The sequence below is a fragment of the Argentina silus genome, assembly GCF_951799395.1.
Source record: "Argentina silus genome assembly, chromosome: 1".
NCBI lineage: Eukaryota > Metazoa > Chordata > Actinopteri > Argentiniformes > Argentinidae > Argentina > Argentina silus.
The window spans coordinates 29,938,878-29,955,016 of NC_139655.1; the positions used below are offsets into that span (position 1 = coordinate 29,938,878).

Genomic DNA, 16,139 nt, shown 5'->3' on the forward strand with positions numbered 1-16,139 from the left:
ACATGATCACACATTGGCATGAGGAAACACGCTGAGCTTTGCATTACCACATCCAACTGGATGGTCCTGTACTCATTCTCAACAGATTAAAAAGCATTCCTCATTTGTTAGAAATGACGTCGGAGGACGCTTCTCATCGCAACGCTGTTTTTTCTCAATGGAGCGCGTCGCATCCTACTGTGGGCGTGTTTTACGGTTATGGTTACGATTAGTTCAATCTTGATAGGCTATCGCCGGAGTGGTCGTGTTGCGGTCACCCACTACGGTGAAAAAAACTGTCTCCGCCCCCAAGCAATCACTGCAACAAGTGCGCTGATGCTGGCCAAGCAGTCACGTCAGCTCGGTCTGCCAAGCCTCCCACACTTGAGTACCAACGGATTTCGGAGTTTGTTTGAACTTTTTTGGGGGAAATGAACCCCTCTTTTACAATGTATCCACTTTCATAGCCAACGACAAAAATTACGCAGCCGGTAACCTGCCTAAACGGGCTTTGGAACTTGTTAGCTTGCTTTCTTCTTGCCTACTTTTTTGGTGTTGCAAGGAGCAAGTTAGGTAGCCATTTGTCTCAAGATGTTGCGAGCTAGTTTGCCCACCAGCAGCTAGCCACCTACTTCCGACATGTTTTCGCGTGTAATCATCGAGCCAACGGACCTTGGACCTCCAAGTAGCTAGCTAGCCCATTTAGGAAAGCAATTGCCGATGGCTAACCAACAAAAACAGCAGCCCATCTGTTGATGTGAGATTGTCAGAACACCCACCGAGTATGAGAAGGGTAAGCAAAGCAAGCTCCTGTATAATGGCATACTTTTTAAATTAATTGGTCGCATGATTGTTAATAGATTATAGACTGGCCAAATCGAATGTTTTGTTTTTTCAGTCCACAAAATGGTCCAGTTCGTTCAGAGTAACTTGTAATATAGCATTGGTTTTATTTGTGTTTGTGTGCCCCTGTAACGAAAAAAGAGAGGGGGTTATTGTAGTGCATTATTTCCCTGGTTGTTATAGTGATGCCAGGCCGCGCAACATTTCTCGGGGATGAGGAGAAACAGGGGATTGGAGGCCAAAAAACAATTTATGGCGAAACCAACCAAGTTGATTAAATGTACAAATAAATAAGCACTTTTCCTCGGGAGTTTTTGCAAGCTTACTCGACAAGAACTACACCATCGCCTTTACAAACGATCGAGCTATTTTTCATTTAGAAACATTCTCAGTCAGATGCATTAACTTCCTTTTTTTCCTTGAGTAGATTGTTCTCTGGTATGAAATACAACCTTAACTTCTTCTCGCACGCGCCGGCACACAGGGGAGATGCGACCGCGCTGGGAGCAGGTGCGCGTGAAGGCCAGGTTCTCTCCTGTCGTGCGTCAGGGGAGAGGATGTTCTGTTGTTCAAGTCTACCTGAGATACCATACAACCCGAAAAACCCGTGTGATCTCACTTTCAAATGTCTGTACAATTGTTCCTGATCTTGGTCCCAGAGAGGACCTTGGTATTCTCGAATTCTAACTTCCATCTATAGTCCCCGATGGTTCATAGTGGTAGCTTCTGTACAATCAGTAACTATATTGCCAGTGGCTTCCTTAAGTCTGTTTTACAGTATACAATAGTCAAGCAAAAAAAAAAAAAAGTGATATTAAACAGTCTCAGGAATCGTAGTAGTGTTTTGTCTGCCTTTCTAAGCTCTGTGTGGTATAAGGTTTCTTATTGAGGGGCTCTTTGACACACAACAGTAAGTCGAGTGAGTAAATGAATGAGTGGGAGAGAGTGGGTGACACTCCCTGGCCTGTACCAGACTTCCCACGATCGAGGGGGGGGGGGGGGGGGGGGGTTCTTTCGCTCTGGTGTCTTTCATTGCACAGAAAAAAGAGGAACTGGGTCATAGTGAGATATGAGATTTCAACAAGTAGGCAACAGGACTAGCCTGCTGTATGTCCCTGAGAGTCGACTTGAGCTCGGCTCTACACAGATAAAACATAAATCACCTCAAATTCGAGTCAACAGATCTGGCTTGTATACACAGATGAGCTGATTCCTCCACCAAGCTTAGAACAAGCAAATAGACAAGGCTGAATTTTATATCAAATTTTATATATGTTTATCAAATTGTAACAAAGGTAACTAACAGTACATGGTTCTAAATTTCACTTGGATCCACCAACCTGGCAATGTACTAGAATCTTGTATACCAATTCAATGAGACTCTCTGTTTTCACCATCTGTAGACCAGAAAGACTATCTATCTAGCCTATCTACAGTAGTGCAGTACAGTAGTCTCCGGTCCAGCTGTAAGTTCTTAGACCGTGTCATTCTGTCAGTGTGTTTTGCTGACTAGTATTCTTAATCACTATTCCGTAGATGAAACTGGTCCAGCACAGACTGGTAAAGCCCTCATAATCAGATTAGTACTGGGAGGGTAGAGGAACACACACACACACACACACACACACTGACCCTAGAAACAATACAAGGCTTGCTGGACAGAGCCATGCGAGTGTCCTTCAACGTTTCTTCAGAGAAACTCAGCTTCTCTTTAGGCCAGCAGAAGTGCCTCAAAAAGGTGAGTTTAATACATGTAACGCGCGACCACGGTTTGTCCAGTCTACTTGGCTTTGTTTAATCCCATATGGTCTCCTGCTACCCTCTGTCTTTGATTCAGGACAATGTAACTACTGTAACGTGCAGGCAAACTTAATAATAGGATTATGTACTAGTGTTAAGCAAACATGTTGCCTCATCTCATTCTTTGTTGTGGTCAGTTTAACAGTTTGTGTGAACTCACTAACTGCTAAATAATTCTGTAACACTCACTATTTGGAGTGCCAAGTGTTTTGTGTGGTATTTACCTAGCAACAATACTTTGAAGCCACAAAATGAAGCATCATAATTTAGGCATTTTTGGTGAACAAAGTCCCCTGTGGCACTCTAGAATGTTGACAAGTTGGGGACACCCTCAGCACTAAATGAGTTTGACAACATGACTTTATTCACTCTTGGCACTAAATGAGGTAAGCTCTGTTCTCCATGACCAGTGGAGTTACTATTTTGCTGAACATGTTTGGTGTCTCCCCCAGGAGTCCAGAAGAGTGTTGTTTAACCTAGCTTGCTAGTTGCGGTTCAATCATTCCGATGAAAGGCAACTACTAAATCATCAGCTTATAAAATAATGGTAATAGTAAGTGCTTTAGGGTGAATCTGTCTGTCCCACACAGCTTAGCTAGAAAATGTTTTACTTTCCCTTGATATTCTCTGTCTAGCCGTCCCCTCAGTTTAATTCTCAGTTCTTTTCTGCCTAATTAGCTTGAGCCTGGCCTGGGGCATGGATACCTTCTGTAGAGGTGAATTGGGGGCTGGAGTTAACTAATGATTATGTGTTTATGTCCTGTCCTTTACATAAGCGTTTGACTTTTCCAGCCCGAAGGGATGAGAGTAGATGACGGAGAATGCGTGCCTACCTGTCCCATTTGTGTGTGGCCGTGTGCGTATACTGTGGGAAAGTGTGGGGCTGTGCCGTGTGTACTGTGGCAAAGTGTATCTTTTTGTGGGTGTGTGTTTATGTACAGTTTCTGTGTGTGTGCATATTTTTTGTGTGTGTCTTTGTACATTTGTGTGTGTGTGGGGCGATCCTCTCTGGGAGTCTAATCTAAGGCTGGCTCCAGCTGGCAGCAGTGTGGGGGGCACCTCTCTGAGCTCTTAATTAACTCTGGGCCAGAGCACTGCTCACATACTCTACAAAGCTTAGCATGCAACCACAGAGGAAGACTGAGCTGAAGTACTGTCAACAGTAGGCTAGGAATGACAACAGTGGTTTAGTACTTCATAACAGTATATTGTGAAGCAACGTAGAAGCATAGGAGTGCCGTTGAGTCGTGCTATGGGGCTCCATTGTAAACAAATATTGCTTGTTTTGGGCTGGTGCAGTGGTTGAGTTGAGGGTAAGCATAATTCTATTGTTGATCCTTCTAGAGGTAGTATTAATCACCCCTGTGGAACTCAATACCTGAGCTCTGTGATCTTGACCCTGCCAAGTGTAGCAGATCCCAACTGGACTGTGACTGTTGGCGCCAGTGGAAGACGGAGGTTATACGGGTAGCACGTTGTTGTTAGTGGTGGTGGGAGTGGTACAGTTGAAAGACGCGAGGCAGGAGTCGGAGGCTGTTTGAATGACTTGCTGATAATAGTCGGTGTAGGACCTCCTCAGCAGTGGTGTTTCTCTGTTTAAGTTTTGTGGTAAGAGTCATTGATGGAGTGAGCTGACTGCAGACTCCCAGAAGGAATAGGACTGAGAGAGTCCATCTGGTGTGGGAGTAGCTAGCTAGCAGAGTAGAACTCCCCCATGTTGGGGCCAGAGAGGGAGAGAAACAGCTCTACAGGCAATCTGGACAGTAGAATGAAGAGCAAGAGTCAGTACTAACATGTAGCGTAAACAAAGCCCTGCCCTGCCATAACTGTCATCTGATCTCCCTGGATTATATGAACATTTGGCATCATGTGTTAAAAGATAAAATGTCGATGTTACCATCCTCCAGAGACGGTAGCCTAGGCTATTCCAGTGGGCCAAGCGTCCCTCCTTTTTAAAGTAGGGGAGACAAAACCTCTAAGGTCAGTTGGGTGGAACGAGAGAGAAGGAGTTAAACAGCTCCGTTCCCCAGCAAGGCAGGATGGAGGTAGACATGCTGGGATCACACCCCTCCCCCCCTCACTCACCTTCCTCCATCTGCCAAATCTGGAGAAAACTGGGCAATTTGTTGCATTAATCACAATGGATTAGTGATTCTCATTGCTTAGTCATGCTCACAAAGCCCCTCATCAAAGACCCTGTTGCATTAACCACTGGCCCTCACACACCCCCCACACTGGGGCCCACTGCTGCTCTTTGGACAGGGAGAATATACACCACTAAAGAGAAGTTCACATAGCTCACTCACAGAGAAAGACACGCACACAAACACACACACACACACACACACACTCTCTATCTCTTTCACTTACACACACACAAACTCATACACACTCACTCCCACTTAAACACACACATACTGTACACATAGCAGCCCAATCCCACGCTCTCTTGCTCTTATGTAGATACAACAGGTCACTGTTCATTATTGCAGAAATATTCTTAGTAATCGTGTATATGCACTTTTTAACCTGCATGCATGCTCCATCTTGGAGGAATGCATAGCATAATTGGTGTAACAAACTGGTTGGTTCAAGCTACAGTTGTTAATGTGAGGTATAAATTACACAAAAACCATTGAAAGAAGTGTAATTGGAGATCAGTTACTTCCGCTGCTGTATGTTTTATAAAAGCTCTTTAGAGTTGACAGTGAACACCTGCTTTGTGTGCCAACCTCAGTACACTAGCTGGCAGTAGCTGCTTCCCTTTGGCTATGTGGCTGCATGGTTTGGGGATAAAAACCTGTTGTTCGTCCCTGCCTCTACTTGCAGGAACTTATCCACCGTATAGTTCCCAGTACACACGTTTGTATGCTGTATCAGCATAGTAAGATACAAGATAACAACAAGACAATACAAGACAGCAACACTGATTTTTGTATTTTTTGTATTTTTGTTTTTTTTGCATGCTCTCTTTCCAGGCAGCGCAGACGGATGGAGCCTCATCCACCAGTGAGGACTCCCTCTCCTACCATCACAGCTCTGCAGCTCACCCTGACCTCCAACCTCCAGTCCGGGTCCGCCCCCTCAGCGACCTTTATCCTTTCCATGGCCATGTGGAGAGGGCCACGCCCACCTCCTCCCTGCTGTCCGGGTGTGGCTCTCAGGTGCAGCCGGTGAACTCTGACACCCACAGAGAGGAGAGCAGACTGAATGGCCTCAACACTGCAGCCTGGTCCAGCCCTGTCATAGGCCCCCCTGAGGGTAAACCCTACTCCTCCAGGATCATGAGGCTCTTCTCTACCCAGAGGAAGGGCACCGTGTCCATCCCTACCCACAGCCCGGGCCCTGACAGGCCCTCCTCCATCCATGGCCCCCCCAGTGCCAGCGGCCCCCAGTCTTGGTCAGGCCTCTCTGGGCTGCATGTCATGGGCTCCTTCAAGAAGCTCCGCTCCTCTGTGCTCCAGGGCATCCAGAGCAGAGGGACAACCAATTTGGACGGACCGTATGCCACAGCAGCCAACCAGGATGGAGATAATGGCATGGTGACAACCAATCAGGGCCTAGGCAAGGATTTTGTGGCCAGTCAGTTTAGGTGTGGGGATGGATACAGAGTGTCCAACGGAGTGTCTTTTGACCAGCAGTTGGCTGGGATAAGTCCCTATGGGTCAGAGAATGAGGAAGAGGAGGGAGACGAGGAAGAGGGACTGCAGAGAAACACACGCTTCTCCCGGAGTATCCGGAGAGCGTACACAGCAGGACGCATCTCACTGCTGGATACGGGACAGGGGAAACGAGGCGGATGTCCAGGACAGGGGGCCATAACCAGTCAGAAGTCAGCTTTGGCATCAGGGTCGGAGGCCAACCTCCATTCAGAGGGCATGAATGTCAACATGAATGTGAATGTGCTGAGCAGGCTGAGCAGGAGTGCAGATAACCTGCACCTCTTCAAGAGCCATTTCCGACGCAAACCCCCCTCTCCCACTCCTCAGTCACCCCAGCCGGACCCCCAAGAGGACAGCGGGGCCAATGGGACCCCTGACACCCAGAAGACGGACGGCGCCACGCCCGTGGACAGGGGCCGCAGCCCCATGAGGACCAAGAGCCAAATGCTGAAGCTGGTGGGCAGTATGGTGGACCTGACCGCCAGACGCCGAGCTAGCCCCTCCCCAGGCCCCTCCCCCACAACCCCTCTGTCGCCCCTCAGCCGTCTCCATGACGACTACTCCCGACGCACGCCCTGCCTGCCCTCCTCCGGCGAGCGTCAACGGCGACCGTCGCCCCCGCAGACCAGAGCCGGAGGGGAGAGGACAGACAGGCGACACACAACTACTGTCACACAGGAACACGCACTGACTATACACCCGCAGCCCCTTGAACACACACCGAGCATACACCCTCTGGCTCAGACTGAGGATCACCCAACTCTCACAGGAGCTGACGAGGGGGCAAACCATGTCCTGACTCCCCCCATTCATACTGAACCCCTCACAGTGACTTCATCTCCTCCTAGTGGTGGGCTTCAGAGAGGCCTACGTGAGGCAGGTAGCAGGTCTCAGGAGGAACAGGGAGATGTGCAGGGAGTAGGGTGTCATTCCACTCCAGTCCTCCAGGGGAGTCACAACAAACACCAAGCAGAGATCAGCACAGAGGGCCAGTCAGAAACACAGGTAAGAGTATGGAGTTACTACCATATAATCCAAATTTACACACACTGGGTCAGTGACATCACTTTTGTAAATGTCTTTAATGGTGAATACCTAATTGATTGGCATGTATAGGGGTCAAAGCAATATGTGAGAAAATCCATTGACATTAGAGCATTCTCTTTGATCATTGGACACAAAAGAGGCAAGGAAGCAATTCATGAGTAATGGGTCATATGTGATGTTGCAAAGAGGACATGGGGTTGGTTGCGTAGGCAGACAAAGGAATTCCACTCTCATAATTAGATCCAATGGCATTGACCCCTGTCTTTGCAAAAGGAACACTGCAATCCTGATAGCAATAGTTTTATGAAGTGATCTTTGATTGTCTCAGGTCTCTCCAACTCCTCTAGATAAGTCAAGCATGCTTTTCGACGTGATTCTCTTGTATAATACCTTTGCCAAAATATGTCCCAAACAATTGGGAAATGCGTGCTTGCGTGGTCAGTCCAAAGTTCCTGCCTACGTCAATCGAATATCTGATTGGTTAAGCCTGCTGTCCATCTAACTCCACAGCCCTTCTGATTGGCCTAGCGTCTCATTTCTCGTCATTCTGTCCGTCTCATAAACATCTGTGTGCTGTGTTTGTCCTCAGTCTGTGATGGAGTGTCTCTAGCAGCAGGGTCACATGTAGAGGCCCCTCTGAAGGAGTGAGCAGAGTTAATGATTAGGCTTTGTTTATGATTAGTGGGCATATTGCATCAGCTGCATGGCTCCCGTTGCTGTGGCTGGGCAGTTATCAGCACCGCTGTCCCCTCCCCTCCCCTCGCTTGGCGGCAGCCAACAAGACCAAAGTCCAACAGCCGCCCAGGGCCTGGGAGAGCTAGCCCTGACAGACCCCGGAAAACACTACAAACAGGGCCAGACACACTGTCTGGGTGGCTAGAGAGAGAGACTAGAAGAGCACTCAACAGTCAGGTTGATTTGATTGAAGATTGAGACCTTGTTGATCAGATTACTGTTCCTAAAATGAATGGGAGGGAGCAGATTGACTCTTAAAGGACAAGAGACGAGGGAGCCTAGAGGACTGAAGGAGAGGGCCTGTGTGTGTGTCTTTGTGTTTTACCATGGTGCTGATCCACTGTGTACCTTTCCAGTGTGTATGGACGAGTACAGACCCAGACCAAGATGACAATGAGGTAAGTTCACAACAGATGTCACTGACAAACCAAACGGAACCACACACTGGAGCTTTTTTAGAAGAGTTTCAGGCTAAACGGGAATTGCACACATGTCTAATATTGTATTACTGGTCTGGTACTGTGTAACTTAAAATGGAGGACGTGTGTGTTTTCTGCTGCTGGTCCTGTTTGTGTACATAAGAATTGATAAGACCTCCGTTTTGATTTTGTGTAAGTTCTGTAGTATGCGGGTGGTAATGAGCTTACACAAGTATTCCATACAGTCCCAGTCCCATGGTAATGTCAAGTTATTCGCAAAATCTTGAAAAAAAAAAAAAAAAAATGTACCCCTTGGATCGGTACAAAGACAATAGTACTTACCTGCCACATTTGACATGTCAACTAAACATTGTGCTCTGTGTTAGATTGACAGAACCTGTTTTTTTCTTAGTTGTTATTTTGTACAGACCATTGCAGGTCATTGTGTAAGAGATCTCACATCTCATTGGCCTGTTATCGCTCTCCTTTCCCCCCCCAACTCACAGGGTACATCAGATGAACAAAAGAGAGAGGCAGAGGCGCTCTTACAGGGTGAAGAATCCTCTCCATCAGCCAACAGCACCCCACCTGTCACACCAACGTGTTCCCTAGAGTCACCTACGTCATCCACTGTAACAGGAGCCACAGAAACACCGTCCTCATCCTCAGTCACCCCCAGGCGAAGGGCGGGCCGATCGAGACCTCGGCCAATCTCTGACTATGGTCAGCTGGTGTCCAGGAAGTATCCCACCCCCGACGAGGAAGCGGAGCTACATCCTGAGGAGAGGACTACTAATGTCAGCCCCTGCCTGGACTACAAAAGTAATGGCAGCCTCCGTGACAGCCCAGAGAGCTACAGCGTGAACGTGGATCTCCAGAGCAGCCGGAGACGACCCATCTCTGTGATTGGAGGAGTAGACCTGTTCTCTTCACCGGGCGCAGAGGAGGGAGAGGACCACCTGCCATCTGTAAGATTCTCACTGTTGAACCTCCTGCACACACATTAATGTGAAAAAAAATAATTATGCAGGTTTGCTCCTTCTAAGACACTACAGTGGGGTTAAAAATAGAACAGATCAACTCTATTTCCCTGCAATGATAAACCCAGAGACAGACAATCAATGAACAGAGCTGACACAAATCCCCTAAACACTCCTATAGGTTCTAACACAACTGTCTCCTTTCCCTCTCGTCCTATCCTAGCCCCTGTCCCGTCCCCCGGTCCCCTCACACCAGGTGCCCCCCTACAAGGCAGTCTCGGCACGGTTCCGACCCTGCACCCTCTCCCAGAGCACCCCCATCGGACTAGACCGCCTCGGACGCCGCAGGCTCCATAGAGTACTCAGTGGTGAGAGTTTTGTGTGTGTGTGTGAGAATTAGACAGGGATTGTTAAGGGATGTGTTTGAGAGAGAAACCAAGGGAGAACACTTATTTGTGTGAGAAAGACGAGAATATGTGAGTTTGTCAGCAGTTAGTGGAAGTGCGTGAATTGACACTCTCTTCTTTCCGTAGCAGACAGCGGCTCTGAATGCTCTGCAGCGCTGGATGACAGTGTTAGTGAAGAAGATGGCAGCTACGACGAACTTAGTGGTGTCAGCCCTTACCTGATGCCAGGGGTGGAACTTTCTACACTCAATGAGGTGAGCACCAGTTTGTGTCCAATCGTAATCGTGTGTGTGGTCATGTGCGTCTGTTCGTGTTTGTTGGGGATCTTTTAAGATTGCCACAACTCCTAGCGTCCATGTCCAAGCATAATCGTTGTCGGACATGAGTTTGCAGGGCATGTAATTGTATCCTTATCTGCCCCCGTGTGTGTATGTCAGTGGATAAGCTGTGGCCATGCGGTGCACGCCGAGGCCCTGTGGGACCATGTGACCATGGAGGAGCAGGAGCTGGCCTTTAAGGCAGGGGATGTGATCCACGTGCTGGAGGCCCCCCATGAGGACTGGTGGTGGGGCATGGGTGGAGACCGAGAAGCCTGGTTCCCCTCCAGCTTTGTCAGGGTAAGTGGACACTCTGACCTACGTGTCTAATTGATATTGACTCTACATCCCTGACAGCAATGGCCTGTAAACTGGCTTAGCTCCAAATAAGCCAGTTTACCCCGCGCCCCCGCCCCTTTAGTTGTGTGTGTTCAAGGGGCATGGGGGGGTTCAGAAGTTTGGGTGGTTTCTGTGGCGACTAGTGTTGATTGACAGTTGAGTCTTAATTAGGCAGGATGGGGTAACCATGGTGAGTTAAGTTGATTGGCAGGTGGGTGACTGCTGTGTAATTGCTTTGTTGGCAATTCCTGTTGATGGACAAGGGCTGGTTAACAATTCTATGATGTTGTGACCATTGGGATTTGTGATTCCTGAATGTCAGTGGTTCATTAGAGAGAGAGTCTCTATGGATATTATGGTATGTGGTGTGTTTGATTGACGGGCTGTGAGTCTGTGGTTACCATGTGTGTTTGATTGACAGGTGCGTGTGAACCAGGAGGACTCTAGTGGTGAGAGTGTGGAGGGTCCTCTGGACCAGGAAGACCCTGTCCCCAGAGACACACAGAGCGCCCAGCACAGGGAGCAGATGAGGACCAACGTGGTCAAAGAGATCATGGACACAGAGCGCATCTACATCAAACACCTACGAGACATCTGTGAGGTGGGCGCTCAAACGACATCCATAACTTGACCATAACCCCTTACTACTGATATCAGCACCAACCACAAGAACTGACCAACATTGTTTCATTAACTCATTTAGTGCCAAGGGTGAATAAAGTCGCCCAAATTGTCAACATTCTAGAGTGCCACGGGTGACTTTATTCACCAAAAATGCATAAATTATTATGCTTCATGAACTTATTGTTGCTGGGTAAGTACCACACAAAACATTTGGCACTTAAGATGGTGTTACGGAATTCTTTGGCAGTTAGTCAGGTTAAAAGCAGTTAAACACTTGACTGACTCAACTGAATTTGACTGAAATGGATTACTAGAGCGGACACTTGCTAACTGAATCCCAAAGCTACCCCTCCGTTAAAATGGTATAATGAAGTCTTGGCTACGGTTTTGCTATGAATCACTATCAATCAATTATTCTGATGGTGACATTATCCAGTGATCAGAGTCTCCTACCACACATACACCTTTGTCCGTTGGCGTCACCTGCTGGACACTCTGTGAAATGTCTACTCTGATGCTGTGCTTCATTACAAATATAACATGCTTCTTTGCTGGCCTTTGCAGGGTTATATCCGCCAGTGTCGTAAACACCCGGGCATGTTCAACGAGCCACAGCTGAAGACCATCTTCAGCAACATTGAGGAGATCTACAAGTTCCAGAGGCAGTTCCTCAAGGACCTGGAGAAGAAACACAACAAGGAAGCGCCTCACCTGAGTGAGATAGGATCCTGTTTTCTCCTACAGGTAGCTCATGCTATTTCGATATATTTCTTTTTACACACACACACACACACACGTCTATGTATTGCTTACAGACCTTTTATGAATACCTGCCTCTAACCCTCCTTTCTCTCTCTCTCTCTCTCTCCCATCCCATCCACCACACATTCTCGGTTATCTCTCTTTCAGGGGGAGGGTTTCTCCATCTACTCAGAGTACTGTAACACCCACCCAACGGCTTCTGCCGAGCTGCAGCGCCTGATGAAGCTGGGCCGTTATAAGCACTTCTTCGAGGCCTGCCGCCTCCTCCAACAGATGATTGACATCTCCATCGCTGGCTTCCTGCTCACGCCCGTCCAGAAGATCTGCAAATACCCCCTCCAGCTGGGAGAGCTGCTCAAGTACACCCCAAAAGACCACAGGTAGGCCTGAACACACACACGCACACACACACATACACTTGGACAATTTAAATATATAGACAGATACCTCCTCACACATTCACTGACTCCTATACTATTGTGTCCAGTGATCACAGCGGTGTGAGCGACGCATACCAGGCAATGAAGAATGTAGCAAGCCTAATCAACGAGGGGAAGAGGAGGCTGGAGAGTGTGGATGCTATTGCTCACTGGCAGGTGGCCATACTGCGCTGGGAGGTGATGACAATAACCGTACAATGACCCTAGCCAAAAAATGTTGTAAAAAAGAAAAAAACTAAAATGTGGTTCAAGTAGTAAAATGAATAAATGTGTGAATTTGATCCCCTGTGCGTGTGGTCTCTCCTAGGGAGCCGACGTGCTGGAGAGGAGCTCTGAGCTGATCCACTCTGGCGAGCTGACCCGCATCGTACGGCACAGCAAGACCCAGCAGCGCAGCTTCTTCCTGTTTGACCACCAGCTGGTGTTCTGTAAGAAGGACGTCCTGCGGCGCGACCTGCTCTACTACCGCGGCCGCCTGGACATGGACCAGACGGAGGTGCTGGAGCTGCCCGACGGCAGGGACCCGGATCTGGGCCTGAGCCTGAGGAACGCCCTGCGTCTGCGCCACAGCTCCACGCTGGAGAGCCTGGGTGTGTTGTGCTGCAGGAAGCCCCAGGACAGACAGAGGTGGATGCAGGCCTTCGCCAGGGAGAGACGCAGGGTTCAGGAGGACCAGGAGATGGGTGAGAGATCCATGGGAAAGGGGGAACTACGTATTTATTTTGAACTCATTTAGTGAGGGTGAACAAAGTTGCCAAAATTGTCAACATTCTAGAGTGCCAAGGGTAGCTTCATTTTATAGCTAATCAAACTATTGTTGCTAGGTAAATACCACATAAAACACTTGGCGCTCTAGGAGGTGAGTGTTCTGGAGTTCTTTGGCAGTGGAGTGGAGTGTCAAAGAATATAGACATTCCTGTTTTACATGGATTGACTTTGGCTTTGTTTTCTCTTCTTTCATGACAGGAATGGAGATCAGTGAAACACAGAGGAAACAAGCTATCTTTAATGCCAGAAAATCCAAACAAGGGAAAATGAAGAGTAAGGGGGAAAACTGTGTAACTGTGTTATTACAGAGGGCTGTGTGTGCAGTATGTGTGAACAATGCTAGGCCTTAATTGAGTGGCCTTGGCCTTGAGTGACTGTCTCTTCATATCACTGGTGATGAGATCTTTCTGGTTTTTTTGTTTGTTTGTTTTTGCATCTTAGCTATTGGCTACTCTGGATCCGTCCTGCCGCACCACCAACCTCTGCACCCTCTTCACCAGCGTCACGTTACCGTGCCAACCAGCGTGCCTCAGCAGCAGGTGTTCACATTGGCCGAGCCGAAGCGAAAGCCCTCCCACCTGTGGTACACCATCACCCGCCACGCCTTCTTTAAGAAATGAGGCTCCGTTCCTGTGCCTCTTTCTGTCTGAATGTTCTGACCACACCCACAGTCGTCCTGAAGACTCAAACCAGACTTGTACTGTGTATTTTATGATGTGCCCTGACTGTGTTTTGTGTATTTTTGTGTGCCTCTATATGTATGTGTTTCCTATTGTAACTCTCTCTGTGTGTCTTTTATTTGTCTGTTTAAAACTGTGCCTGCAATTGGGGAGGGACTTCCCAGAAGTGTTAATATACATACATACCGACTCCCTCCATTTTGCTGGTGTGGTAAAGATGCTGCTTATGTAGTCAGAGATTTCCCCCTACCTTTTAACCCCAACAGAGACCTGTTTTATATTAATTATGACAATGATGTACATTCAGCTTTTAATTTGAAGTACTTACCTTGGTTTTAGTTTATTTCTCTGAGGCTGGACCCTTTTGGAGTTAGACTGTTAGTGAAGGCTGAACCGTCTGCTCTGAGCACACAACAGCCAGAGGACAGTCAGCTCTCTCACACACACACACACACACACACACACACTAACCTTGTTAACACTGTAAATAAACTCTTGTACAAAAATACCAAATGCAAGATGTGTCTTTTGAGATTTTATTGGTTTGTTGTGAGGAGTGTGTATTTAAAAAAAAAAAGAATTAAAAAAAACATCTGTCATGACTCATGTAGAATTAGAATAATGTAAGCTCAACATTGGATAACCTCCCACTGAATAACAGCCAGTCGCCAGATCTCATCTGCAACGTTTCATCCGGCGGGGTCACAGTTCCCACAGCTCACCTGTGCGGTCGGATCTGGTTACACACATACACACTCACACACACTCACCTGGCTGCCCCAGGTTGCACAGCGCACATAGATTCGCCGCTACACAGGCTTGTGTGTGTCTTCGTATTTAACTGTTCATTTCAAACAGAGAGAGAACATGGGACTGGCAGGTGTTATCCTAACGCGCAGGATTTCGATGCTATAAAGGCGCGAGGTAATGTCCCTGTGCAGGTGTCATGGGGACAGAGCGCGAGGAAAGCGAGCCGGCGAACGGTGATGAAGATGTGCCTCAAGGGGAAACTGCGAGTGTGAGTATCCTGGGAACTGTTCTCGGCACCAGCTACTACACCAACTGTCAGCCTAAAGGAATATTCCAAATACAAACGATTTTCCGTTCTCAGTAGCAAATATTACAGTTTATCTAAATGATGGGGATGTCAGGCGAGACTACCTGTTGAATATGAAATGATGATTAAATTTTTTTTTTTCTCATACACATGATTTCTCGAAGTGGGCTACTTTAAAATACTAGGAGAATGAGTTTGAAATGTGTCATGTAAGAAGCAAAGGAGTAGTTTCAATGTTTTCTTTGGAGACAATCTATACCCCGGTTATCTCTCAGTGGATTAGATGCCACTCGCGGGATGGGATGACACCAGGTGAATAATGCATGCGCAAAAGAAACTCAATGAGCACGCTGAAGCTGACCGCACTGCCAGGCAGGAGAAGTGACCACACACCTGTTCAGCCAACGACTCGGCTCCCAAGCTACTCTGCACTCCATTGTTGCCACTAAATTGAAGCTCTTACAGATCTACAAGTGCGCTGTTCCCTAAACAACTGCAGCTCCTGTTTCTAGTTGATGTATTCATTTGGTCACCCAAGTATCGTGATCCATTTGGACTCAGCGGAGGAGCCACCGTTGGCCGACCTGTAGTAATACACACCGTTCATAGCAATGATATACGAGGGTGATAAGAGAACAATAGCACAAAAGTGTGCATACATTAAGAAGTCTGTGACCTATTGATGACACCATATAGGTATTCAGTCCGCATCTTGCAACTGTGGTAATAGATGGCAATACCTCAACAGGGGCACTTTATTCTACATTTACATTTTACATTTAAGTCATTTAGCAGACACTTTTATCCAAAGCGACTTACAATAAGTACATTTGTCTTAGTAAGTGAATCAACTATACAACAGTCATCATAAATAAAACCTACAATAAGTCACAGTGCCAGAGAAAGGAAGAAAACATTGTTTTTCCCAAGTTCAGGTAATGTGGGGTGGAGAGGGGTGAAGGGGGGAGAGTGTTGTGGGAGATGATTGATGCCAAGTAAAGCCAATAGCTGTGCGCCATCCGTTTTCGACGCTCATTATATTAGCTTAATGAAGGCCAAGTTTGACATGTCGGTCCACCAGACCTTTCGCGCATTTGGGCGGAAGTGTCAGGGAACGAGACTAACATGGAAGTGATCATGTAGGCCTAAAGACCAGGCCTCCTTTCAAAAGGCAGGTTTGCATGTTGTTGTCCCTCACTGTATGTGTTGATGAAATGCATATTGTATGTTTCCAATGTGTGATGTTAACTCTCTAGGTTGCGGATGTGTCGGTGGAGGTG

The 16,139-nt window shown here is 47.5% G+C and overlaps 1 protein-coding gene across 3 annotated transcripts; it reads left to right on the top strand.

The window, feature by feature from the left end:
- The first annotated feature begins 345 nt into the window (after positions 1 to 345).
- spata13 (spermatogenesis associated 13) lies at positions 346 to 14,315 on the top strand. Of its 3 annotated transcripts, none has more exons than XM_083675701.1 (14): positions 346 to 772; positions 5,601 to 7,289; positions 8,423 to 8,464; positions 8,992 to 9,453; positions 9,689 to 9,833; positions 9,999 to 10,126; positions 10,310 to 10,489; positions 10,950 to 11,129; positions 11,717 to 11,896; positions 12,062 to 12,294; positions 12,402 to 12,531; positions 12,662 to 13,037; positions 13,321 to 13,395; positions 13,564 to 14,315. In XM_083675701.1, exons 1-14 carry the CDS (start codon positions 764 to 766, stop codon positions 13,740 to 13,742), a joined length of 4,008 nt encoding a protein of 1,335 aa, XP_083531827.1. In that variant the 5' UTR covers positions 346 to 763; the 3' UTR covers positions 13,743 to 14,315. The 3 variants fall into 3 exon arrangements, with proteins under 3 accessions (XP_083531827.1, XP_083531829.1, XP_083531828.1); XM_083675703.1 differs by having other exon boundaries at positions 10,965 to 11,129; XM_083675702.1 differs by having other exon boundaries at positions 10,002 to 10,126.
- Positions 14,316 to 16,139: the final 1,824 nt, after the last annotated feature.

Coding starts and splice junctions, on each gene's coding strand:
- spata13 (XM_083675701.1), top strand. Junction 8,465..8,991: donor CAGACCAAGATGACAATGAG/GTAAGTTCACAA, acceptor CCCAACTCACAG/GGTACATCAGATGAACAAAA. Junction 10,127..10,309: donor AACTTTCTACACTCAATGAG/GTGAGCACCAGT, acceptor TGTGTATGTCAG/TGGATAAGCTGTGGCCATGC.